This window comes from Cadophora gregata (genome assembly GCF_030347475.1).
Source record: "Cadophora gregata isolate MNR1 chromosome Unknown scaffold_2, whole genome shotgun sequence".
NCBI lineage: Eukaryota > Fungi > Ascomycota > Leotiomycetes > Helotiales > Ploettnerulaceae > Cadophora > Cadophora gregata.
The window spans coordinates 3,077,457-3,101,844 of NW_026695925.1; the positions used below are offsets into that span (position 1 = coordinate 3,077,457).

The following is a 24,388-nucleotide window of genomic DNA, read 5'->3' on the forward strand; positions in this document are numbered from 1 at the left end:
CTGGGACGATGAAAACTTCACATGCTACGTTGAAAGGTGCACAAACAAGACAGGAATTCAAGGCGCCGCCTGTAAAGAACATTCGGTATTTATTCACATCTACACTAGCCCCTCGATCTGAATCACAAGGCAATCTTCACGGAGAATTCACTGACTTTGAATTATGCAGGATGAGAGAGCGCAGACCTACCCAAACGACCGTACGGGGTTTAGTTATGACCTATGCCTTCCGGGAGGCGAAACACTTGAGGGGAGAAATCCTCCTTATGCTCCACCCTCAGGAACGATCCCAGACACAAAGCCAACAGAATATCACACACCAGCCCCGCGTAAGTAATAGTCAGCGGAATTTGGGACGGACAAGTCGGCTTTTGTGGAATGCGTCAGGAATAGTTTTGGTTTTTCCTGGATTGGGATGATGCAGGGATCAGGGCTGTCGTTCTCCTTCTTACTATCCTTTGTTTTCGCAGGTTAGATCAGCAATTACGGAGAGGAATTCAACATATCGTTCTCCTGAAATAAATTCCCTTCTTTGTCTTTGTTGCTACTAATAACAGCTTCTTCCTGTTCAACACCCGATGAATCATGCATGCATGCGGGAGAAGATGAGGTAATATAAGATAGTCCACAGCCAAGTCAGAAAGAAGGCCTTGACTATTCCTGCTGCTGGGATGCTGTGTACTATTCTAGGTTTACCTATGTGTGGAAGAGAACGAAGAGTTCAGTGTGTCTGAAGCAGATGTTGAGGAAGTTTGAACCAGTCAGAGAATCATTGCCAAATATGCTCCTCATACTTGGCGACTAATCAACGAAGGAAGTCACTCACAAAATATACAGAATTAGGGACATGTTCAAACGAGCTGAGAAACAAAAGAGATGGAAAGTAGATCTGTCAGATCTAAACGCTCGCTCTCCATCTTGACAGTTGACCACTTTCCCGAAGAGATACTATGCAAATTGCCACAAGCTCCCTCTCTGAACCTTGAAATTCTTTTAAGTGCTCACATCACTCCCCTCCCTCGCTTCATTTCATCTCACGAGAGCTGACACGAAACTACCAGTCTCTCCCATCCCTCCCATCATCCCAAAATGGCACTCACATCACATGACACGCCACAATACCACCTCCGCGGAAACAACTACCTCACTTTACCTCACTTTACCTCTCCCAATCTTCATTAATCCTAGATCCCAGCTCGTTCATCGATCGAAAACTCCCACACTCGCACCAATCGCTGTCTCTCTCTTTCTCTCATCATCATCCCTGTGCACCCAAACTCAAACTCAAGGCATCCGAGGCATCCCATCTTTCGGTTCGCTTCGGTTCGCTTCACTTTCATCTGCGGATGCGATGCGGAGCGGTGCGGCAGCCGCACCTGCATGGTCGCCACGCCACGCCACCTCCTTTCGTTAAACCAACATGCGCCCGTACAATATTACAATATTACAATATCGTAATGCTGATGTGAGGCCAGGGTAAGAGATGGACTATGAGTGGATGGATATAAGCCGTTCCAAGGCTGGGCTGGAGGAAATGGAAGGGTGTGTGCGGTGTTTGGGTGAAGGGTTTCGTACGCTGTGATATGTGAGTGGATGGGTACCCGGTGCGTGGGTGTTACCAACGGTGAGATGGGTATATAGTGATGGGGGCATGCAGCTCAGCTGGCTGTGTGTTGGTTGTGAATTTTAATAAAAGCTTGGAGAATCGCAGCTAGATTGAAGAGAAAATCTGACACTTCTTTCCTCTTGATTTCTGTGAATTATTTTTGTAATTGAGACCGAGCACTACTTTTCTCTTCCTGGAATTTGATTTTGTACGAAGAAATTCGTTTCATCATGATCGACATCTTACTTTCCGACTCTCAAAGAGCAATCCGTGATAAAGCCGCCCAATTCGCTTCCGATGTCCTCATCACAGCAGCGGACACCTACGAGAAACACCCTACACAGAAAGAACGCTTCCAAGCCCTTCGTCCATTCTATAGCCAAGCCGTGAAAGCCGGCCTCATTAAGGGCCTCATCCCGAAACCATTCGGTGGGACAGCCGGTACTGTGGTCGAAGCAGCTTTGCTAGTCGAGCAGTTGTGTAAACATGATCGGAGTTTGTCGTTGACGATCTTCAGTACGGGGTTGGGATTGAGCTCGTTGTTGATTGCGGGGTCGCCCGAGCAAAAGGAGGAGTACTTGAAGCCGTTTTTGAGTGAGGAGGGTGAGCCACTGGCTAGTTTGTTGCATACTGAGCCGGAAGGGGTGGCGAACTGGTTGGAGAAAGGTGGGAGTGGATTGCGGACTTTGGCGAGGAAGGATGGTGATGAATGGGTGGTCAATGGTGATAAGGTAAGTTTCACGACGTCTTTTTGTGATGTCAGATGAATTAACATGGACAGATATGGGCGACAAGCTCCTGCGGTTGGGATGATCGTGGGCCAGATCTCATGTGTGTTGTTTGTCGATTCTCCGAAGATGGACAACCTCAAGAACCAGATGTAGATCCAGCAGAATCATCCATGATCCTACTCATTCCCCGTGAGGTTGTTGCGCAGAACAAGCCCGAAGCATACCAAGTACTCAAGCATATCGAAAGTAGCGGCTTCTCTGCAACGGGCGGGCCTCATATTCGATTCACAGACTTTCGTGTGCCAGGGAAGAACCTTCTTGCAGCTCCAGGTACAGCTGGTGCCGTTATCACTCGGGCTTTCACCTCATCCGCAGCACTTGTTGGTGCCATGGCCACGGGGATAATGGCTGCTGCATTTGAGGCTGCTCTTGCATTCGCCAAGTCTGATTTCAGAGGTGGTGCGCAGGCACTCTTAGCCCGACAGAGCGTTTCGGATCTTTTGATGGATGTGAAAATGCGGACCGACGCAGCTAGGGCAATGACTTGGGTAGCTGCGAGTGCCTTGGATAATGGTAGAGGTGGGGAATTGGCGCTTGAGACCAAGATCTACTGCTCGGAGCTTGCTGTAAAGGCCGTTACTGATGCGATGCTGGCAGTCGGAGTGTGAGTCCATCTCCATACTCATGGCAGGTTATTGACTCTCTCAGTTCCTCGTACAACAAAGACAGCCCATTCCCGAAATTACTGAACGACGCCATGTGTCTCCCATTGACCGGCGGAGGCAATGTTGGTATCCGGAGGCGACAGTTGGAGCAGATTTTTGTCGTTGATGATTACAAACCGTGGGCTGCATCTTTTGGTTAGGTGTCAATCAATTAGTCGCCAATCTCCATTTTCATCATCTGTATTTGGCCATCCAGTGAGCCTCGACTGCCGGATCGGGCCCGCGCATGAGCTTCATTTGATATGGCGATGTCGATCAAGTCAAGGTAATGTTCTGTTTCTTGTTAACCAGAGAAATTGAAGAGAACATGTGTACACTTACTACCAACATTCCATCGTTTGCCGAAATGACCCAGGGTACTCTTGAGACTGTCCATATTCGTTGACCATTCCGGACTTTGGAACTCATCACCCGAGAACTTTATGTACAGCAACGTTGATCTGTATACAGCATATGTTGCTGGCAGAGGGAGGGCCGGAAGGTCGATGAAAGCGAGATCCATGTGAAATCTTCGCGATATGTCGATCGTCATTCTAATTGCTGAAGCAAGTGCCATTCCAGCAGCTTCTTTGCGAGCATTGTATCCAGGTGATTCATCCATCAAGTTCCAAGTCTTTTCGTGGAGTAATACCATAGCACTGACGGATTAGTAGGATCCTCAAGCAAGCCATGAAGACGTACCTTAGGACAAGACCAATAGCGGCACAACATTCTTCCCAACCATTTATGGCTTGCTGGACAAGTACCATGGCGAATGACTGCATGGCATGATCGAGAGCTCGATACTTTTCGAAATCCATTTCCCGAGTGTAAGACGAATGTGCAATGAGGTCTAGTACCTGTCCGAGGAGATGTCCAGCTTCTGCAGCCCTACAGAAAGGTCCTAGCCGAGTAGTTGGTTGATTCGAGGCTGAAATGCCAGATGTGGTGCGCATCGATATGGGTGGCGGAAGTCCAGATTGTGCTTCTTCATCTACTGGCAATTCCATTGCTGGGGCGGCATCACTCCAACTCCCAACCAAGAGATGGATCTCATCGGGAGAAAGATCCTGATTCAAGTATCTGACAAGCGTTAGAAGATAAACTTTATCGTCATTCCTGGCACATACCTGTCCAGAGTGACAATTCCCCACCACAATCTCCCGAATTCAGTGTTCTGGATATTGCGCGAAGAGTTCCGATACTGCACAGCTTTCATTTTCATTGCCATTCTTGAACAAATGGAAATCGTGACCTGAGCAGCCTCGGTCATACCATGCCCAATCTCATACAGCGAAATGAGGAGTCCCGCTTGGATGACTTCCTTTGTCGATCTCCCCGAAGACACAATAAACGAGTAGAGAGTTTTCGTTTCATAGTAGAGTGGGGTCTGCATTTCTCTGAAGCTGCTGTTGTTTCCCGGGGGTCGAGTTACTAAGAACATGGCGAGGAGGAGTGAGGAAAGCTCCACATTGTTATCTTGGGTAATTGTTTCGAGTCGCTTCACGCAGGCCTCGGAGTCAATGACAGGTAACCAGACATCAATGGTCCGAAAATAGGTGGATGTCACAGATGGGACGCCATCTCCATTGGAAATGATAATGTTAAGAACCTGAGTCGGGATCGACGCTTCCAATTTCATCGATCGCGGGCATCCGTCCGACAAGGCATACGTCAGTTTGGCGGCAGTCTGAAGCTGAGGAAGACTCGAGCCCTCAACGGAAGAGGCCGGCGACTGTACTGTTGTCTTTGGAGGGTTCAGATCAGACGCACTATACTCATAATCGCACTTCAATAATAGCCTGAAGTGGTCGTCAGCGGGATATATCCATGCGATGGCGGGAGACGCACTTTGCACATCGTGCACAAGCAGGCAAGTCTTTGCTGCACTTCCTCTTGCCATTCTTACAATTCCAGCACACCTGTGCAGCGATCACTCCGTCGCCCATCTTGAAGCTCTTCTGTTTCTCCCTTGCCCGTCTGATCTGGGCGAGAAGAGGCTCTTCGAGGTATGGCCCCCCCTGAGGATCACGGTGAAGGATCGGAGACGAGGCTTCCCCTCACCACGTGACGCCGATTGTGAGGTTGAGGTTTCTGGATCAGCCCACCTGACACCGACGCCCCAGAGCACTGCTGCAGTGTGATTGTTAGTTGTAAATGCACCAAGCAGTAAGGACCGAACGGCATTGATAGGATGATATACTGCTGCTGATTTTGCTGATGTTGCTGACCTGGCGGACTCAAACTTGGACATCGAGGACTTGACGGAGTTGGTTTGGCTTATCGAATTGACTTTGCGGCTGACAGTCCAGCCGATCCGGATAGGGAAGATAATGATGATCCAGACGCCGGACGCTGATGGCAAATGTCTCACTGTAGCGAGTACGGTAACCTTAGACGAGACAGATGAGTGCCGACAGGACCTCAACTCCCTCCCCCCCTAAGGTAGCATTGTTTCAACATCCAATTCTTCATCCGCCGCGATGTAGGTAGGTTCTTTACTGCTGTTGACTTTTCCATAATTGACAACAGAATTCGCGAACGGCATTCTCCAGACTTCGAATTGACACGGATTCTTCCTGGCATGGCCCTGCAATGGTACGTCGACTGGGTCCGACTCCTCAAGCTAGAGTTGGAATGCTCGAAGACCTCTAGAAAGTTTCCCTGGCCGGTAGTCTGAACTTTAAAAATCGTCTCGTAAGTGCATGGGAGAATCTGCGACACTCATCGAATACCTTCAGGACCGTCCTCGCCACTTCTGAATCGGTTCCCAGCGACCCTCGAGTACATCATAGCATCCGGGCCACATATCGAAAGGGCTCTCTACATCACTCGTAGAACCCCTGGCTCCTATATCATGATCGATGGGTGGTTGCTGTTGACCGGGTTGGAGAACAATGAACAAAGGATATGAGGCGATGTTTTGAAGTCGAAGCTAGAGGTGTTCTAGAAAGAGTCCGGTGGTTTGGTAGTGCGTCAACTCTGCTGGCGTGGATTGTTGCAACCTTCATGGGAATGCTGTTACGCGCCCTCGAGGCGCCAACATTTCGACAAGACCGACCGTTGCGTAGGGCACAAGTTAGAACGCCTCTTCAGCCAATGATGGGATTGGCGTCACAACGGTCACAGCCGCTGGTGTACCCAAGACCCGATGAGCACCATCGTACGATGTCATAGGATCATTTCACACGGGCACGACACAGATGTATACATAACCGGAAGCGAGGTGGCAAAGGGCCAATCACGACTTTCAATGCGATCTGGAAGTCAGTTGCAGGTAGGGAAAGAGTTGGAGGATACCAGAGCGTAAACTTTACTTCACTATACCAGCTGCAAAGGTACATTTACTATGAGTTGAGTCACGAGACTGAGTGATTGTACCAATCTATTCTCTACACGTCGTCAAGCTTGGTATTACTATCTCTAGCCTTTCGCGGAATATGTGCTTATCCTGAACTTTGTCTCTCCATTGTACACCGATAGATCCTCAGTTGCTTGTTTTCCTTCCCTTTCAATCGTCTTTCTGATCTCCTCATTCCTCGGAGTGATCCTACACTTGAAGAGGTTGGGTCGGATGTTTAGTCCATCACTATTTTCTAGTCAGCATTGCCAAACTCTAGGCCGGTCTGCGTACGTGTAGTCAAAGATGTCCACCGGAATATCATTTCCTGCTTCGTCCACAGCTTTTTGGATATTGAATGCCCATAATAAGCGAGCAACACTGATGAATGTGCCCTGCTCAGCAAGCGCTTGACCGGCACATACTCTTCTTCCCCAACCAAATGTCATATAGCCTCGCTCGTTCGGAAATGGCCGATGATCTGGATTACTTTCCAAGTACCGTTCGGGATTGAAGCGGTCGGGGTCTGGAAAATCTTTCTCGTTTCTGTGGATTGCCCACACGTTTCCTTGGACCCAGGTATCCTTCGGTATCAACCAGTCCTGCAAATGTCAGCTGCCGTTAACCCCGAAAGACAGAATACGCACCTGATAAATCTCATCTCGAATGGGAGCATGCGGCTGACCACCAAGGATCGCTACTGACCTCCACCGAAGCACCTCCTTCACAAGCGCTTTAACATACACTAAATCCTTCTCATCCTCAAAACCCGGACTTCGATGCGGCCCAACAACCCTATCCAATTCCTCCCAAGCTTTCGGTAGACTCTCAGGGAATGCGCAGCACGCCAAAACGAAAGTGATCAACGTCGAACTCGACGTATCGCTTCCAGCTCCGAACAGCGAGCCTGCCAAGGTTGACAGCTCCATGTCCGATAAATTGTACTTGGGAGCTTGTTCGAACAGCTTCTTGGAATAATTGTCTCCACCTTCCGTGTTGGCTGCTTCCTCTGCTAGGGCGTAGAAGAAATTCTTAGCTCGAGGTGTTCCAAGTCCTTTCTTCCAGGGCGCGATTCGATTTGGGAATTTGGCGAGCCAAGGGAACGTTTCCATTAGCATGGGAAAGGTCTTTCCGGGTACATTGCGTTCGGCTGCTCGTTGCATGAGAACTAGTGAGAGGATCAGCAGTTGTCACTGGGTTCGAAGGATGTTGATTCTATATGCGGAGGCCTGCACGATACAGAGAAAATGGCGAGCACCTACATATAACTTCCGTGATAATCGGATCCGTAATCTGGGATATCCTCCTCCCAAACCCAATAATCGACACAACACTCGCAGCATACCTCTCAAAATGCGCAACATAATTCTCAGAATCAGTAAGCAAATTCCTCAACACCACCTTATTCTCATCACTCTGCAACTTCTGATAGTTGCGAACCTGCTGCAACCCAATCCCCATATGTGTCAACTTTCTATGAACACGAAACCGCTCTCCATACTTCATCGTCACCAGACTCGTCTGATCGAATGCCAATTCTCCGAAAACTATCATTCGTGGTCGAGACGAGAACGTAGCTGCTCGTTTGTCGAGGAGATCAGATGCACTTTTGGAGTCGTTTAGCCAGACGGTGGGGTTGCGTCCGATCCAGAAGGTGATTATGCCTGAGTTGTACTGCTTGGAGAGTGTTTCGAAGTAGATCCATGGTTTTCTGTCAGGTAGAAGATGCGTGTTGCCGATAATTGGGAGAGGGAAAGGTCCTGGGGGCTGAGAGGATGAGTAGTGTTTTCGTGAGATGGGACGGGAGGCTTACCATTTTTCGGCGGAGGAGAAGCATACGTGTGTAATCGATTATGAGCAATGCTGCGCTTGCAGCTATGAATATTAGAGCTACATGGCTGAATGTGAGACCACCAGCAAGTTGGTGTAAATGTGACAAAGCTGGCATGCTGTCCGAGTGCTCAAGAATCTCAATCACACTCATAAAGGAGCAGGATGTTGTTTTGCCTTGGCAAAGTGCAAGAATTAATAAACTTTAGATCTGGATGAGCTTGACAAAAGCTTCGAAATCCCATGCTCGGGAAACCTCCACCTATATAATTTCGAAGCAGGTCTTCTCATTGGCCCTAGATTTCTCGATTTAGTCTTCGGCAGAATGAAAGCGATACTTGATCCCAGTGCTTCACCCCACATTCTAGTGCGGGGTACAGATGGGATTTGTTGGTGGGGCTATGAACCCCTCCATTGCCTTGCAGGGTTGATATTAATGTTTCTCCTTAATATAACGGCTATCCCTGGAACTATAATTGTATGTATGGAGAAGAACAGTGAGTAAACACCATGGCTTCTCGCTCGGAATTTGGCGAGTCAACAACAGCGACTGAAGTCGCCAATGCATTCTCGGAGCAGGTCAAAGGCAAAACAAGTAAACAACCCCTCGGCTATCACTTACTTGTCTCCCAAACTGGAGAAAAAGACTGACACCACCCAGTCCTCATCGTAGGCGTCTCACCCCAAAGTCTGGGCGAGCACATCGCGCTCTCCATCTCCCAGCACTCACCCTCACATCTCCTCCTCGCCTCCCGCACACCCAGCAAAGTCTCAACCGTAATCTCTCAAGTCAAAGCTATCTCACCAGCGCTCAAAGTTATGTCCATAACCATCGACCTCTCATCTCACCGATCCGTTCGTACCGCAGCAAAAGAGATTCTATCCCAGGCCCCAAAAATAGATATCCTCATCAACAACGCAGCCGTCAATGTCCAATCTTACGAAAAGACCGAACAAGGAATCGAAATGCATTTCGGAACTAACCACACCGGTCTTTTCTTACTTACCAACCTCTTACTCCCCTCTCTCATCGCCGCCGCCGCCTCATCATCCTCAAAGCCAGGCCAAACACGCATCGTGAATCTCACAAGTGCAGGACATAGACTTAGCCCAATCCGTTTCAGCGATTGTAATTTCAAAAGGAGAGTCGAGGATCTTCCCGAGGAAGAGAGGCCGCCTCCTGGATTGCCGGGTCCTTTGATGCCTGCGCAGGGAGAGACGTATAATCCATTTCTGGCGTATGGGCAGAGTAAGACGGCGAATATACTGTTTAGTGGGAGCTTGAATAAAGCACTTGGGGAGAGAGGGGTGAGAAGTTATGCGGTACATCCGGGGTGTAAGTCATCTCTACCACGAGTAGACTCTGGAGTCTGGATTCGCTGACGTGGAGTATAGCGATATGGACAGGGTTGGCGAGGAATTTGGATGAAGAAGGCCAGGAGCTCATCAAGAAGACGGGGAAGGTTTGGAAGACGGGCGACCAAGGCGCTGCTGGGGCTTTGGTCGCTGCTTTTGATCCAGCTTTGAATGGTGAGTTTCCTGCTTCAATGCACTTTTCGTAAGGTCCTACTAGCATGTTTTATGCTCGTGCATGCTGGGATGAGGCTGACAAGACGTAGTAATTCCAGAGGGAGGGTATTACATGGCGGATTGTCAAGTTGCTGAGGCGGCTCCAAGCGCGATCGATGAGGGTATGGCGAAGAGGCTGTGGAGTTTGAGTGAGGATTTGGTGGATCAGAAGTTTGACTTGACGAGTCTGTAAAGAGGTATCGAGACTTTAGTCCAGAATCTCGGGGCTGCTAGACTGGTAGGATCTATGGAGTCTGCCTACGCCAACTAGAACGTGGCAGAACGAGTCCCCGCATAGACCGTAAAATGAGATGTTTCACGAGTATACTCTCACTCGTCGTTGGCGCAATTGTATAGAGACTTGGAGGTGCCAAACACATTCGCGGTCACGTGAGCGTACCTTGGTCACCTCCAATTGGACTGAAAGGCACGACGGTTTGTAGATATGCTTTGACATGAAACCATACACAGTAGTCAGAAAACTATCATGCTGTCATTACTAGAGTTACATTTGACCAGACTACGGATTTCGGATAACGCAGTATGTCCGCTTTTCATATGTCCTCCCAGCTGCGGCAGAAGCTTACGTACCCCGGCACAAAGCAGCGCCCCATTGAACTATGCTTAGAAATGACCTCAAGAATATCACTTTTAAGGTTTTGGAAAGTCTTGTTGATTGTGCAGGAATTCCTAATTGTTATCATACGATCCGCTCTTTATGCGTCCTTTTCTTTATAAGATAAATCTCAGGTACTTTGAACACGGTGAAGAATCGCAGAGATGCTACCTCCAAACTGATTATCCCGCCGCTTTACACCTCGGAAACTTCTAATTTCCGTCGCTAAGTTGATTTCGCCGGCATCCTTTGGCTGCGGCCTATTCAGTTCACCTCCGTTGAAATTTTTTATATATGATCAAAGGTATGAGCTTAAATATATCTTCGCTGGATACATTCTTCCATAGAATCTATGACTCGTGAATGTTGTTCGGAACCATTAGCCGATCGTCCAATTATTCGCCGCCAAGAGACAATCGATATGTCCACCATGCCGGCAAAGGCTTCGGATGTAAGGAGGAAACACCCTTGTATGTATTTTACAGTTTGTGATATCTCAAATTTCTTGGTGGATACACTCGGCCGCTAATTTGCTATCATACAGGTGTGCTTTGCCAGCAGCGAAAAGTAAAGTGTGATAGGAACGAGCCATGTGCAAATTGTGTGAAATCAAGAGCAGAGTGCATTTCACCATCCACACTACCACCGAAGAAAAGGAAGAAGAGATTTCCGGAAGCGGAGCTACTTGCTCGATTGAGAAGGTACGAGGATCACCTGAGGGTAAGTCGCTCCCCTTTTGCAGAATTGATGGCGGGGACTTCATCCAATTTCAGCGTAATGTCCCGAGATTTAGAAACCTTCCTTGATCAAGGAGCTTACGGTGCATATCTGACGAGTGTTCTGTCTAGGCTTATGGTGCCGATATCGACGCTATCAACTCTGGGGGAATTGTGCCGCTCCCAATTCCTACTTCTAAACCACTCGACCATGGTACAGAGGCAAATGATCCCCGTGCGGTGGATCAGCATATAAAATCATTGGCTATCAGGCGGTCACTGAAGCATACAACTCAGTAAGTCAGCATACCAGCCCACTTCTTTCTTGCAGTTCCTTCTCAATTCACGTGAAAAGTAAATTGGATCACTGCCCGGCGCTAATGTGTGGTCTACAGTACCCCTTGGACCGGTGTGGATGAAGAAGTGAGTAACTACCTTCTCGAAGATTTACTCTTCCTAATGAATATAGTTCCGAGATGCGGAAGACATCCTTCAAGGATCTTCGGGGGATGAAATGTATAAAAAACCCATCACAAGAACCTATGATGCTATTCATTCCGACGGTGGTGACCTTCTTTTCTCCACTCCCGCCGCCGACAGAATAATCGACCTCCACCCCTCAACCGTTCAGATCTTCCGACTCTGGCAAAAGTTCCTTGACAACGTCAACCCCGTCCTCAAGCTTTTTCATGCTCCAACAGTCCAGCTTCAAATTTTAGAAGCTAGCGCGAATCTAGAGAATGTGTCCAAAGAAATGGAGACGTTGATGTTTGGTATTTATGTTACAGCCATCTGTTCGCTTAGCGATTCCGAGTGTAGGAGTATATTTAGTGAGGAGAAGGAGGTTTTGCGTTTGAGGTATTCAGGAGGTGCAAGGCAGGCTTTGCATAATGCTGGATTACTGAGGACGTCAAATCTTACCATTCTACAAGGATTTGTGCTGTACCTGGTAAGTCTCACCTTGATAGATGCCTTGTCAATTCTGAGAGCTGATCCTACATTTTCCAGGTATCCTGCCTTAATTTCCATGGTGAGTAGTGTCCAGTTCCCAGGCACCTCGAGATGAGCAAAGCTCAATGGTTGGAAATAAATTATATACCTTGAATTTCTCTCGATCCAAACTAACGTTTACAGTTGATCCACGATCCCTATTCTGCTTGACAGGTATTGCAGTACGCATCGCTCAGAGAATGGGGCTTTGCTACGATGCCGCTAGCTACGGTCTTCAACCCTTTGAAATCGAGATGCGTCGACGTCTCTGGTGGCAAATCATGATCCTCGACTTCCGCGTCGCTGAGCTCTCAGGAGCCGGCTGCTCGATCCTCACCCACGTGTGGACGACCAAATTCCCGTTGAACGTAAACGACAGTGATTTATACCCAGACATGCGTGAACCTCCCGCAGAACATAATGGTGTCACAGAAATGGTATACGTTCTTCAAGTCTGCGAAATTACCTCGTATTTCAATAAGATGCGGAGCTCACATGCGCCGCTGCATGTCAAGGATAAAGAAATTGATGAGCTGGCTGTGCATCTTGAGAAGACTTACCTGCAGTACTGCGACCCTTCCATCCCACTACACGTCCTCACCATTCTGATGGCTCGGACGCGCATCGCAAAACTACACATGGGCCCCCGCCACTCACATATGATTCAATCGAAAAGCATGGGTAACGCTGAAAAAGAAGGATTGTTCAGCCTGAATCTACAAATGCTGCAAAATCACAACACACTAATGGGATCGAACGCCATGAAAAACTTCTTCTGGCATATCGTCATCAATTTCCCATTCCCAGCCCATGTGTTCCTTCTCACGGCGTTGAAGACAAGAGTCCAGGATGAGATGAGCGATAAGGCATGGGAGGCCTTTTCGGAATTCTTTCGCTTGAGAATGATGCTATGGGACAGAAGCGAGACGGTGAGACCGAAGGAGAGTGCACTGCATGCCGCGTTTGCGAACCTAACTGTCAAAGCTTGGGATGTGAGGGAGAAGGCGATACCTGGCATTGAAGTCCCACCTATGGTTGCTACGATGAGAGAGGAAGTCAAGGCGAAGAAATCGCCCAAAGACACCATGACTGAAACGCCGCCCGTGGTTGCTAGTGGTGGGAATAATGGTGATATGTTCACGGATTCATTCTCGTGGATGGATCAGCCGAATGTGGGGATGGGACCAGTCACGGATCTGGGGTCGGGTGTTATGCATGGTATTATGATGGGACAGGATAATTCGTCGGTGGGTATGGGAATGGGATGGGACTTTTGGAATGATTTGATGCCGGTTTATGGCGGTGGCAATGTAAATGGTCAGGAATATGGGACAGGACAGAACATGTATAGTACGTGATGGACTTTTTGATTCTGAATATGTATTAATAGGTAGCGGTAACCCTTCTCACCTAAGGTAGGAGTATACTTGGAGTGTACAAAATAGACAGTCATCCATAACCAACCCACGTCACTGTCCCATCCCAATCCAGCCTCACATTCAGCCTCTCCTCAACCCAATTTTTAATCGAAACTGAATCTGGGAAAAGGAATCGAGTGTTCTCGGGAAAGTCAAAGTTTGGTGTCTTGCGAACCTATTAGTCTCTCCTTTGAGATCGTTGCTATCATGTATCACAACAAGATGGTATCCAGACTTACCGAAGGGTTCGGCACTTGGAAGTGGTACGATGGACCGAGAAAGATCTTGTGGCCGCGCAACTTATTCTCCCACTCATCAACGGAAGGAGCTCCTTCGGGTTGGATCCGTCGCGTGCCGGGCTCATGGGATGGCTCGGTGGGGTTGGTGGCTGAGATTAGCAAAGCAGCTCTCAAGACGAGGACTGCAGTGACGAGGATCATGGCGCCCACGATCGCAGATTCCTGAACGATCCAGACAACGATTGTCAACGACCTGATGCTTCAATGCGACCCTGCTTTGCTGTGGTTCTTTGGAGAGCTTAAACAGGATGCTGGAATTTTGTTTGGGGAATCACAGTGGTGATTACACGGGTCCGGTAAGTTTGAATCTTGGTGAGCGGAACTAAGAATATCTCATCCGGTGATAAGGAGACGTTGAAGCTGGAGTTCCAGCTTAGGTCTATCATCTGTTATCTTCTTAACATTACAGTAAACCATTTAGAGGTGCAATGGAATGCATGATGGCGGCACCATGGAAGCGAACCAATCAACACCAGGTCCATCTTTGCTACAGTACTGTACTTCGGTTGGTCATTTTTGGTTATGAAAGCTCCTAATCTACACATACATCCACGCTGCCAGACAACAATATATCCTCACAACTCCACCTCGAGGTACATTTCATCAAGAGCAGAACATCCTTTCCAGTATAGCAACACAATCAGCTACTCCATCCCTGTACGCCTATCCCACACTCATGCCACGAGCTGACTTCAACCTCAACTTGACAACCCCCGCACACCAACAGCCAACAATCCAATCCTACAAGAATAAAACAAACAATATACTCAAGGCCAACGATAGCTGAAGCCTCTCATGGCTCGCTCATAAATCTCCCTCATTCTTTCGATAACGGACTGGACCTGCTCATCAGCATCAAATAGATCCCTCACTTCTTTTCGCTTCATCTTGTCAGAGTTGTCATTCAGTCCGGCGTCTGTCATCATGCTCTTGAACTTCATATAGCACAGACTGGCAAGGTGTTTGTATTCATCAGAGTCCTCGAAGACGTTCTCGAAGCCTGCACGGATTCGGCAGCGATCGCGCAGAGTGGTTCTCATGGACTCGATCTCAGCCAGCTGTTGCGATTTAACAGTCGCATGGAAATCCGAACAGAGCCTCTTGTGGTAAGTCTGATTAAACATCCTGCGATCCTCGTCGCTGCTCAGAACTCCGAGGAAGAACAGTGCTGCATCTGCGGCGAAGTTGGGGCGTCTGATCATTCTTTGCGCGCTTTTAATGACTGCTCTGTTTTTCGTCCCGCGATCATCATACCACCTGCCATCAAAACCCATGCGACCCTTAGCATACTCCCACCGGATCCGTCTAGCGTGGATACCAGCCTGGACAAGCGGCTCTCGTGTCTCTAGCTGATCTTTGAGTTTGGAGATCTCTTCCAGTTGAGTGTCGTTTCTTGCCGCTAAAAGTCGAGAGTTAATTTGAGCTGAAGTGAGCTCCTGGATCTTGGAGCGGCAAGACTCATGATCCGATCTTACTGTCTCCAGTTCGTCCTTGAGGCTATGCAGTGTAGATTCAGCCAACTCGAGCCTAGCTTGAGAGCAGTTGTGGGCAGACTGCTCTTTGTTCAACAAGATCTTGAGGTTGTCGTTTTCAGAAAGAAGACGTCTATTCTGCTCTTTGATATCGTGCTTGGAATCCGCAAAAATCTCCTCTTCCTTCTCCGAATCATTACAAACTTTGTGGAAAATTTCGTCGAGCTTCCGCGCATCTCGATCCTCTTTCTTCTCCTGTTCGAGGCGCAGTATCTGATTCTGAGCGAAATCCGCAAGTTTCTTGACCTCATTCAGTTGAGCCTCAAAGACACCATTCTGCCGGACAGCAATATCCATCTTCCTCGAAAGTTCTGTCACCTGCTGTTCAGTCGCATTTCCAGAGTCTGTAGCCACTTGTTGTCCAGATGACTGAATTGTAGTTACCTGGGATCTCAAGAAAGAATTCTCGTCGAAGAGATGAGATATCACAGCAATTTCGGTCTCCCGGGCTTCCTGCAATGCCAGAATCTTTGTGTGAAGAAGTGCTGTTTCTGGGGCATTGATTTGATATTGAGGCGCATTTTTGAGTCCCTGAATTTCGTCCAGCAATACCTGCATCTCCGCCGACTTGGCCTTTTGGATGTAGCCTTGCTTTAGGATAACGACTTCTTGCTTAGAAGATTCATATTCTTGGAGAACTTGTTCAAGGCGACATTTGGTATCTTGATTCTCTCTGGATATGATTGCATGCTTTTCCTCGAGTTGAGATAGTTGTACTGATGTCACTGAACTGACCCCCTCTGCTTTTGCCAACTGTTGTTCAAGTGCCTTCAGCTTCTCTAGATAGAAGTCATTGTTCTTCACTAGTTGAGAAGAATTTTGTAGCAGACTATCTCGGACTTTATCTGATGTCTCAAGCTCGATCGTAATAGCCGAGAGTTTGTTTGATAGTGCCTCACGTTCTTTGTATGCTGCGGCACTAGCTGCTTTCGCATCACTCTGTAGGGTCTCGATTTTATGCGTCAGTGAAGATTTCTCTTCGCTGAAGCGTGCCTGGATAATGTCAATCAGGGCTTGGAGATCAGCAATCTTCTCTTCGGACTTCGTCGCGTCTTCTGCTTGTCTTGACTCTGATTCAACTAGCTGGGCCCCGAGCACTGAAATCTTGTCCGCCAACGCCGCTTCCTCCTTAGCGAAGTGCTCTGTAACTTCTTTCATATTAGCATGAAGCTGAAAGATATCCATTTTAAGCTCATCTGTCAACTTCTCGTGAGCGGCTGTCGCATCGATTGCAGCAGCTCGAAGATTAGCTGTTTCTTCCAAGTGTGCTTTCGCTTCCTTGCTCTTTGCTGTCGATACTTCATCAAGCTTGCTTTTGAGTTGGTCGACGCTTTCTTGGGCAAGTCTCAATGTCTGCTCAGTGAGACTCAGCTCCTTGGCAGTCATCTTCAACTTGGCAGTGGTCACCTCGGAGGGCTCGTAGGAAGTTGTAAAGCTTTCTGTGCTCGAAACGGAACTAGCTCTTTCTTTCTTGGTGCGACACGCGTCGTCTAGAATCAACTCGGAGATGCTGGATGCGGTGCTTGCAGTGACAGTACCTGGCACAGGTGCGCTAATCGAAAGACTGATTGGAGAGATCTAATGTTGTTAGTAAAGCCATGGCGGATAAGGAATTGCCCACACATACCGACGAGTACTGGCAAAACTCATCTTTGCAGTCATTTTGAAGTTCGCGAAAATCAGATACGCCTACCGATGTTCCATCATTGGCAGACGAGCTTCCACATGGAGAAGGAGAAACGGTATTGTCAGCTCTCAGCGGCTTTGGCACAGTGTCAGTGTGAACCGAAGAAAGAAAACAATCCCAGCTCACCATTTTGTTATTTCTGCGACGCATGGTATCTTTCGCCCGTGGCGTCTGAACATTGTGAGACTGAACGTTATCACTCTTGACTGGAGTATTGGTGGACGCATCCTGCGTCTTGTTCAAGCAGACTGCTGCGAGACCTTGGTCCAAGAAAGGTAACATCGACGAACTCAGTTCTTACAGAGCCTGGAGTTCGCTCTCAAGGTTGCGGCCCCTAGAGTTCCACCAGCTGGAGAGAGGTTTAAGGGAGAATGGTGTTGATTGAGACGCGTATTTAAAGTTGGCGTTCACGGTAGGAAAGTAAAGGGAGCAGAGTGAAGGAAAGGTTCGACCTAGCGTGGTCCTAGGTCCGTGCTAGTTCTCGGTTGATCTGACATCAATATTGACACTGCCCTGAACTTCTGGCTTCGTTCATGGGACCATACATCTCTGAGCTTTTGTGATGCCATGCCTCTGAAAGATTCGTGCCATAATCCCATATATCAGGTCGAATGTGGCTCACTGAGCACCTGTCGTCTTGTACAGTGATGATTATGCAAAACTGATCCGCCTAATTCCCATAGTTTGGGATGTGAGTGTATCTATTCGGTTCCATCCTCTGCTGTCTATGCTACTTGAGTGATGCAACCTTTAAAATACGACTCGTAATTAATTTGGTATCCAGGAAATAGCCTGCAAGATGAAATTCTTTGTGTAGTTCGTGATTTGTTTGCGGCAAATATCGTTTCCCATTCAGCTTCAAAGTCCAAAAAGCTTCAAGGGAGAGAACCTAACTTTTCTGGGGACATCTACAAACAATCTTTCGAGATTTAGGCATCTTTCAGTGAGTACGTGATGTAGAGAAGACGAAAAGTAGCAGAGCCAAGGTGCGCGAAGTCCGCTTAATGCTCTGGATCTGCTGTGTCTGCTCATAGATCGCAATGTTCTGAGACCTTGGTGACCGTATGCCGCCACAATAGAATATCGCAAAGTTTGGGTGTTTTGATGACAGATGTTCATTGACTGAGAGACGAAAACTGATGCCATGGGAAAAAGAGAAGATTTTGGAGAATAACCTCGAATCCCCAACCTCTATCAGCCATTCCCCGCGCAAAAAGACAATGCTCCCGACCCCTCCAGATTTTGTAGAAGTCGAAAATGAAATTCCAAAGCTCAAACACCTCGTTTCATGTTCCTCGTGCGAATGCACCTCGCCCGAGAACTCAGAACGCTGCTCAAAGGTCAGAAGATGTTCTGGCTCCCAAAACATCACAAACATACCGAGGAAACTTAGTTAGTGCTTCAAAAATTGAAAGCATAATGCCAGAACCAGGTTAGACTTTCATGATTTCGATCAAGAAATGCCGAACCTTGTCTCCAGAGTTCAAATGTTTCCCAAGGAGACGTTTTGAATGCTCTCTAAGTCCAGATCAGTAAGTTCAAGATGAGACTTCAAGCAGATATTGGGGTCCTCACCAGGAGATCCAGAACGCTCCACCAATGATGCAGTAGTACCGTTTTCTCTACTAGAGAACAGATCTTGGCTCTAACATCAAGAATCACTTGGGGCCTCAGCCTTAAGAAGATGAGTAGGTCAGTTGTCGTTCGCGGTAAACTTTGAATGTCTCGTTGGCTATCTTCTTCATTTCCACACGGATTTGCTCAATGTGTTCGTTGTTGTCCATCTCGGCGTCAAGTTTGTCTTGGTCTGACGGACTGGCCTTTTGGTAGTCACCACCCTCGATATGATTTGAAATCCATGCCTCGAATTTGTTCCATAGTCTAGTAAACTTGGCTTCATTCTCTTGAGTACAGCATGAATGTGGAGTGTCGAGAAAATAGGAGAACAGTTCCGCATGGATATTCAAGATCTGAATCTCCTTCCGGCTAGTGATTCTGTCCTGTGTATGACGCTTGTATTTATTGACAAAGTCAGGTATGCGCTCTTCCGTCAGTAGATCTCTTTTAAACAGCTTTTGATCCCCCGCAACATCACCGCGATGAGCGACATCATTCTTGTCGCTGACTGCCTTGTGATCGCGAAGGCCTCGACCTGGAATCTGCTCCCATCTTCCACCAGCAATGCGCCTGCACTTGCCTTCTTCCAGAAAACCAGCACGGATCTTGGCGGAGGTTTCTCCAATCTCTTGAAGGTCATCCTCAAGACTTTCCACGTATTTATCAAGACGATCCTTCTCGACCTCTAACTCGCGTAAACGACTTTGACTGTTCTCCAATTGGCCGTGGCATTCGGAGAGTCGTCTTTGCAAATTGTTGATATCAGACTGGTGTACAGATTTCAGGTTCTCGATGTCCTTACGAAGTCGTTCAATTTCGTTGGCATGGCCGTTATCTGCGAGTGACGCTCCGAACTTGTGTGATATAAGATTGAGATTTCCGGCATTATCGTAGAGGAGATCGAGGTTGCGGACATCACAAATCTGCCCAATGGATTCCTAGAACGGCTTTAGCAGGGGTGAAAAGATAACATAAGGTCATTATTCACCAGAATTCCACCCAAAGGCGCAGACATCTTGGCAGTGTAAGTTTCAGTAACCTTTGAGGGTGTGGAGGTGTTCAGAATCGAAAGCAAACTGCCAATCTTTTGCTCCAGGACTGATAGCTCAGCGGCAGCCAGCATGGATACATCTGCTGCACTTGTACCATTTCCAATAGATAGAAAGTCAAGATACAAATCCATATTCTGAAAAAATGCATCATCAGTGACCCGTTTTAGAATGACAACTTGAACAAGTTTTGGCTTACCTCTTTCACTGTACCAATGTTATCACGAAGCTTTGTGGCATGTTCGAGAAGTACCTTTTGAGCGTTGTCGAGCTCAACTTTCTCTTCGCATGTGGAAGTCTTCACATTCTCCAGCTCAGCAATAATCTGATCAACGAGGTCGGCCACATTTGCGTTAATGGCATGAGCTTCTGCAAGAGACGACATCTTGTCTATCGTTACGATCTGTGTAGTGGAAGATCAGGTGTTGAGTTTGAAGGAAGAAAGAAAGAAAGAAAGAAAGAAAGCAAAGAACGAGCCAGAAGAATAGATGGCAGTTTATATGAGCCTAGATCGTTGTTGACTAAAGTGGTTGACTTAACAGATTAGGCAGAAACTTCCTGAATTCACCCCTCCCGGCCCGTTGGGTGCTCAGTCTTGTCTCTAGCCTAACTTCACCTCAACGTTTACATCCATTCTCAAATAATATTTGAGATGAGGACCCTGAGTTCTGGGGTTTGTGAGCTGCTCTCGCGTCAAAGAAGGCCACAACAGCAACATGTCTATGAAGTATGAAGTGAAATACGGGATGGATCACGAGGCACATTCCGGTATCATGGTGTCTATTATGAAACGTGACTCAGAGTGTGTATTTGCCTGATAGTTGATGGGACTATTGATGATCGAAACTGCAAGATCAGTAACCACGGCGAGATCAGGTGAGACTTTGCAATAGGAGGACTCCCCATATATAACTCTCACTTGGTTCGATACTTTAGATCAGCGAGTTGATAGACCACCCTTGAAACCTTCAATACTAGAATCCCTTGATCGACGGAGTAAATGTGAAAACCACTGAGAGAATTGGCTGTGGCATGCGACTAAACGAGTGTCATGCCTTTGTGTGTACCGACACTACATCAAGTCTCTGTTATTAAATTTGGCTCCCACAATCTCAAGAAAACTAGTGCTCATCAACATCTCACTTTTGTTTTCTCTGATTCGATACTTGGTTTTCAATCAAGAGGAGTTACTGGCTTCCTTTACCTACAGGTCAGCTCTGCTGAAGTGAAAGACTGGTCGGTATAGTTTCTCTGTTGACTGTCACATCTACTGATCCATTCTCAGCCACAGTCACGCACGAATCCCTCGACATGAATCAGCTAGAAGGACCCGAGAGCAAAGGTACTGGCTCCACCAAGAAAGGTGAACTGGTGGTCGATACCAAATCTAGTGGACTTGGTGCTCACCAGCAATCTATCCATCCCCATGTCAACACCAAGACGAACAAGCAGGAGGGCTTTGCTACAAGATCTGCAGATCTCAACGATGTCGACCTTCCTACACCAGCTAAGAAGGTTAAAGTAGGCAAATCAGAGATCAAGGCTAGAAATGGCACGTCCGTCAGCCCGTACCTGGCCGAGATTGAGATATTGAAGGGACAACACATTGCAGAGATCAAGAAGTTGAAGGAAGAGTATAAAACTGAAATTGAGAGTCTCAAGAGCGAGGATCAGGATTTGCGACAGGTGAAGGCAGTAAACAAGCTGGAAGAAGAGCATCAAGCCGAAATTGAAAAATTAAAGCAGCAGAACGAAGAGCTTAAGCACACCGTCGAGGCTCAGAAGTCACGAATCAGAGTGCAGGAGCACTTGGTTCAGGTTGGAGCCGCTGTTCGGGGCCGCTGGTTCGAGCTGGCTAAGAGAAACGCTGGCGTTGGAGAGCCTATTGCAGTTATCGTGGAAGCAGGAGAAAGAGCCATCACTCGGGGTAACATTCGTGCTGACCTAGCCATGTTGCAACTGGGCTATGCTAGCCTTCCTTCTGGTAAATCAACCACGCCAAGTAAAGTTGTGCCTCATTTCATATGCTGTCATATCCAGCATACTGCACTGAAAAGAGGTCCTGACTGAAGAGTTGCTGACATTGCCCGAATAGTTCAAGCAGCCCAGTCCGCTGTTGGAAACCTCGATGCCGATTCCAAGTACAAAGAAGGTTATTTCAAGGATTTGTACACACTGAGCTTCAGTGACTTTGCCCAGCATCTCCTCAAGAATTTCTGCTCGTACCCACTGAAGAAGCTAGAAATCTGCGAGATGTCTGGAACAATGACAAGCCTCACTGGATATTCTGTTACTTCAGAATATGAGTACATGAACCTCTTGTAAGTTATAGAATTGTATCCATCGCTTGACTGCACGAGTTCTAAGCAGAACGCTCTATTCGTAATTTCGTCTTGTCCTCTTGGAACCTTGGAGTCAAAAAATTACTGATACACAATTTCTGTTCAGACATAGCTTCCAGGCCTTGGCGATCCGTGCGGATGAGGAGTGGGTGAACCATATTTGTCACCTCTGGCCTGATCACCAACGACGTCTTAATACGGCGAATAACTGGCCACCCCTGGAGATGATTGTTCGAGACATGAGAAGCATTGTTGAAGAGATTGCTCAGGGCGCCCCAAACAGTCCACCTCCCGCTTTCAAGTCGCCCCTGGCCGCGAAGACCAATGCAGACTCTCCCTTCAACGCTTCTACGAGAAGTGCTGCTCCAAAGCCCACAGGCTCGATGACTGCGAAACCAGCTCTCTCGGGTTCAGCTTCCTGGAACACATTTGCTCCAAGCCAAACCACTCCAGACACTCCAAGCCAAACCACTCCAGACAAGCCTGACAACGCCTTACTCAACTCTGATTGATACTCAGAAGCGGCTGCCAACATGGTGTTGCTTAGTGGAGAATGACTGGCTTGGTTCGAATCAAAAATTCAATGACCATTATTTGAAATTATGACAGACGACAAACATATTTTTACGCATTTGTGGACAGGTAAAATCTAGCGGTGCTTTGGTCATCTGCAGGACTGAGTTCAGGAAATTCCTGAACAGCTTGATGCTTATTGCCTGAATTTCCTGCCATTGGGGCGAGGGAGTCTCAAGTCTTAGAATAGCAATGATATTCGGTTTCTGGTCTTTCTCGTAAACGAGTTGACCTCAATGCTTTCAAAATCTTCAATTCCATCTCAACTTTGTCTACCTGGCAAAAGCTCGCCGGATTTGGCCCGTAGTAAGACAGCATAGACTCTGGAACACGAATCTTGTGCTGCAGCTTCTGAAATAGGATCAACACAATCTGTGCGGTATGGACAAAAACTTTTGTCGTTCCTTGACAAGCTATATGATTCAAGAACCGGGCTGAAACAGAGATGCTCTAGATAATGTACTGCTCAGAAACTACCCCTGAACAAATCGGCCTTCTGGTCTTGAACTCTGGATTGCCCAAAGGGCAGGAGAGAATTTCAATCCGAGAAGTGATGTGGTCGTCGCTCATTTTCAACAACATGGAGAGCGGAAGTCGAACCGCACACCAGTATCCTCCAACCTGCTCGAGCAAATCCAGTAGGCCAGAGTCGGTTTACTGCTCCGACCCAGACCTCTGTTCTCTGGGGACATTTCCATCGGAACACACTTTATCAAAACCTCCATGGACGCCAGAGGTCCAGACGATATGCAATGGACCCTTTCGTTATACGCCATGAGACGAAGCCCCTAAGCAGAAGTTCTACAGCTTCTGGGGCTTCAACCTCGTTTTCCCCTTCCTCGTCCACCTCCCCTACCACCACCCCTTCCTCTTGTACTAGGAGTTCGTTTAGGCCCTTCGATGTCATATATATCCTTTTTACTCAAGGTCAGAGTCCCTCCTGAGAATCTCCCTACTCCAGGCGCACCAATGCCTCTGTCTCTCTTTCCGGCGCTGCTTTTCTTTCCCATCTTGGCCTTTTCCAGAATTATGCCATTCTCTCTAGCTTCCGATCTCCTTTTTGCTTCCTTTTCAGACTGTTTCGAGATGATCCCCTTTCTATGTGACATTGGCATTTTTGCTTGTCTCAATATTGACTCCTTCGATCCTAATGCCTGAAGTCGGAGATCCGTTGCCTTATGACGATTATTTCCGCTGAGAGTAGGGTTCTTGGAAGATTCTAGGAGATGTGATTCGGCAAGGAGTCGTTGGAGGGCAAGGTCTTTCTTGAGGTTGGCTGCTTCGGAGGCATCTTCGTCGTCTATCTTGGTTCCAGCATTGTCTCGTATAGATACGGTCGGAGCACTTTTCGGTATCTTGGAGCTCTATACAATCTGTTAACACATAGAATGCGTTGCCATACTGGAACAAGTACCATAAATGACTTGAGCTCTTCCTTCGACATTGCTGCCATGCGAGATAACGCGTCTGTGTGTTCCACCACCTGTACTCCATTTTCCTCGCCATCCGATATGCCATCCCAGTCAGATTCTTCTTCCGATTCTTCTTCAGGCACCTCAAACATCTCGATTTCCTTCTGCACCACTGGGAGAGGCTTGAATTGGGCTTCGAAGTGCCGCCGAAATATTTCTTGCGCGTCCAATTGGTCCGAGTCTGATTCAACGCTCGCCACCCTATGAACTGACTCATTCTTATGCGCTACCCTCTTACGTTTGCCCAGTGCTGTAGACATATTGTGCTGCTCTGGCGCGGACAGTTCAATTCGGGAA

General features: G+C 47.7%; 9 protein-coding genes across 10 annotated transcripts; 4 read left to right on the forward strand and 5 right to left on the reverse strand.

Annotated features, from left to right (window-relative positions):
* The first annotated feature begins 851 nt into the window (after positions 1-851).
* ONS95_008301 (uncharacterized protein) lies at positions 852-3,406 on the forward strand. Its single transcript, XM_058501853.1, has 2 exons — positions 852-2,337; positions 2,388-3,406. The coding sequence occupies exons 1-2, from the start codon at positions 1,837-1,839 to the stop codon at positions 3,003-3,005; spliced, it is 1,119 nt and encodes a 372-aa protein (XP_058363175.1). The 5' UTR covers positions 852-1,836; the 3' UTR covers positions 3,006-3,406.
* ONS95_008302 (uncharacterized protein) lies at positions 3,214-4,990 on the reverse strand (the record flags this gene model as incomplete). The annotated part of the gene is made up of 5 exons (XM_058501854.1): positions 3,214-3,335; positions 3,384-3,700; positions 3,744-4,124; positions 4,172-4,843; positions 4,893-4,990. 5 exons carry the CDS (start codon positions 4,988-4,990, stop codon positions 3,214-3,216), a joined length of 1,590 nt encoding a protein of 529 aa, XP_058363176.1.
* A 1,474-nt stretch (positions 4,991-6,464) lies between these two features.
* ONS95_008303 (uncharacterized protein) lies at positions 6,465-8,329 on the reverse strand (the record flags this gene model as incomplete). The annotated part of the gene is made up of 5 exons (XM_058501855.1): positions 6,465-6,630; positions 6,676-6,983; positions 7,029-7,549; positions 7,644-8,148; positions 8,195-8,329. The coding sequence occupies 5 exons, from the start codon at positions 8,327-8,329 to the stop codon at positions 6,465-6,467; spliced, it is 1,635 nt and encodes a 544-aa protein (XP_058363177.1).
* A 425-nt stretch (positions 8,330-8,754) lies between these two features.
* ONS95_008304 (uncharacterized protein) lies at positions 8,755-10,291 on the forward strand. Of its 2 annotated transcripts, XM_058501857.1 has the most exons (3): positions 8,755-9,547; positions 9,607-9,741; positions 9,831-10,291. In XM_058501857.1, exons 1-3 carry the CDS (start codon positions 9,031-9,033, stop codon positions 9,971-9,973), a joined length of 795 nt encoding a protein of 264 aa, XP_058363179.1. In that variant the 5' UTR covers positions 8,755-9,030; the 3' UTR covers positions 9,974-10,291. The 2 variants fall into 2 exon arrangements, with proteins under 2 accessions (XP_058363179.1, XP_058363178.1); XM_058501856.1 differs by having other exon boundaries at positions 8,755-8,806; positions 8,873-10,291.
* A 153-nt stretch (positions 10,292-10,444) lies between these two features.
* ONS95_008305 (uncharacterized protein) lies at positions 10,445-16,403 on the forward strand. Its single transcript, XM_058501858.1, has 7 exons — positions 10,445-10,866; positions 10,941-11,116; positions 11,245-11,408; positions 11,508-11,535; positions 11,582-12,061; positions 12,121-12,142; positions 12,247-16,403. The coding sequence occupies exons 1-7, from the start codon at positions 10,749-10,751 to the stop codon at positions 13,458-13,460; spliced, it is 2,202 nt and encodes a 733-aa protein (XP_058363180.1). The 5' UTR covers positions 10,445-10,748; the 3' UTR covers positions 13,461-16,403.
* Positions 14,587-17,575, reverse strand: ONS95_008306 (uncharacterized protein; the record flags this gene model as incomplete). The annotated part of the gene is made up of 1 exon (XM_058501859.1): positions 14,587-17,575. Exon 1 carries the CDS (start codon positions 16,735-16,737, stop codon positions 14,587-14,589), a length of 2,151 nt encoding a protein of 716 aa, XP_058363181.1. The 5' UTR covers positions 16,738-17,575.
* Positions 17,576-18,165: 590 nt separating this feature from the next.
* On the reverse strand, positions 18,166-20,145 carry ONS95_008307 (uncharacterized protein). The gene is made up of 4 exons (XM_058501860.1): positions 19,904-20,145; positions 19,644-19,841; positions 18,614-19,593; positions 18,166-18,556 (listed from the first exon to the last, which is right to left on the reverse strand). The coding sequence occupies exons 1-3, from the start codon at positions 20,087-20,089 to the stop codon at positions 18,715-18,717; spliced, it is 1,263 nt and encodes a 420-aa protein (XP_058363182.1). The 5' UTR covers positions 20,090-20,145; the 3' UTR covers positions 18,166-18,556; positions 18,614-18,714.
* Positions 20,146-20,273: 128 nt separating this feature from the next.
* On the forward strand, positions 20,274-22,558 carry ONS95_008308 (uncharacterized protein; the record flags this gene model as incomplete). Its single annotated transcript, XM_058501861.1, has 3 exons — positions 20,274-21,688; positions 21,800-22,025; positions 22,153-22,558. The coding sequence occupies exons 1-3, from the start codon at positions 21,016-21,018 to the stop codon at positions 22,556-22,558; spliced, it is 1,305 nt and encodes a 434-aa protein (XP_058363183.1). The 5' UTR covers positions 20,274-21,015.
* Positions 22,559-23,437: 879 nt separating this feature from the next.
* ONS95_008309 (uncharacterized protein) lies at positions 23,438-24,351 on the reverse strand (the record flags this gene model as incomplete). Its single annotated transcript, XM_058501862.1, has 2 exons — positions 23,438-23,983; positions 24,034-24,351. 2 exons carry the CDS (start codon positions 24,349-24,351, stop codon positions 23,438-23,440), a joined length of 864 nt encoding a protein of 287 aa, XP_058363184.1.
* Positions 24,352-24,388: the final 37 nt, after the last annotated feature.

Coding starts and splice junctions, on each gene's coding strand:
- ONS95_008301 (XM_058501853.1), top strand. CDS start 1,837: ATGATCGACATCTTACTTTCCGACTCTCAAAGAGCAATCCGTGATAAA. Junction 2,338..2,387: donor GGGTGGTCAATGGTGATAAG/GTAAGTTTCACG, acceptor TAACATGGACAG/ATATGGGCGACAAGCTCCTG.
- ONS95_008304 (XM_058501857.1), top strand. CDS start 9,031: ATGTCCATAACCATCGACCTCTCATCTCACCGATCCGTTCGTACCGCA. Junction 9,548..9,606: donor TTATGCGGTACATCCGGGGT/GTAAGTCATCTC, acceptor CGTGGAGTATAG/CGATATGGACAGGGTTGGCG. Junction 9,742..9,830: donor TTTTGATCCAGCTTTGAATG/GTGAGTTTCCTG, acceptor GACAAGACGTAG/TAATTCCAGAGGGAGGGTAT.
- ONS95_008305 (XM_058501858.1), top strand. CDS start 10,749: ATGACTCGTGAATGTTGTTCGGAACCATTAGCCGATCGTCCAATTATT. Junction 11,117..11,244: donor GGTACGAGGATCACCTGAGG/GTAAGTCGCTCC, acceptor TGTTCTGTCTAG/GCTTATGGTGCCGATATCGA. Junction 11,409..11,507: donor TCACTGAAGCATACAACTCA/GTAAGTCAGCAT, acceptor TGTGGTCTACAG/TACCCCTTGGACCGGTGTGG.
- ONS95_008307 (XM_058501860.1), bottom strand. CDS start 20,089: ATGTCGTCTCTTGCAGAAGCTCATGCCATTAACGCAAATGTGGCCGAC. Junction 19,842..19,903: donor ACATTGGTACAGTGAAAGAG/GTAAGCCAAAAC, acceptor GCATTTTTTCAG/AATATGGATTTGTATCTTGA. Junction 19,594..19,643: donor CGCCTTTGGGTGGAATTCTG/GTGAATAATGAC, acceptor AAGCCGTTCTAG/GAATCCATTGGGCAGATTTG.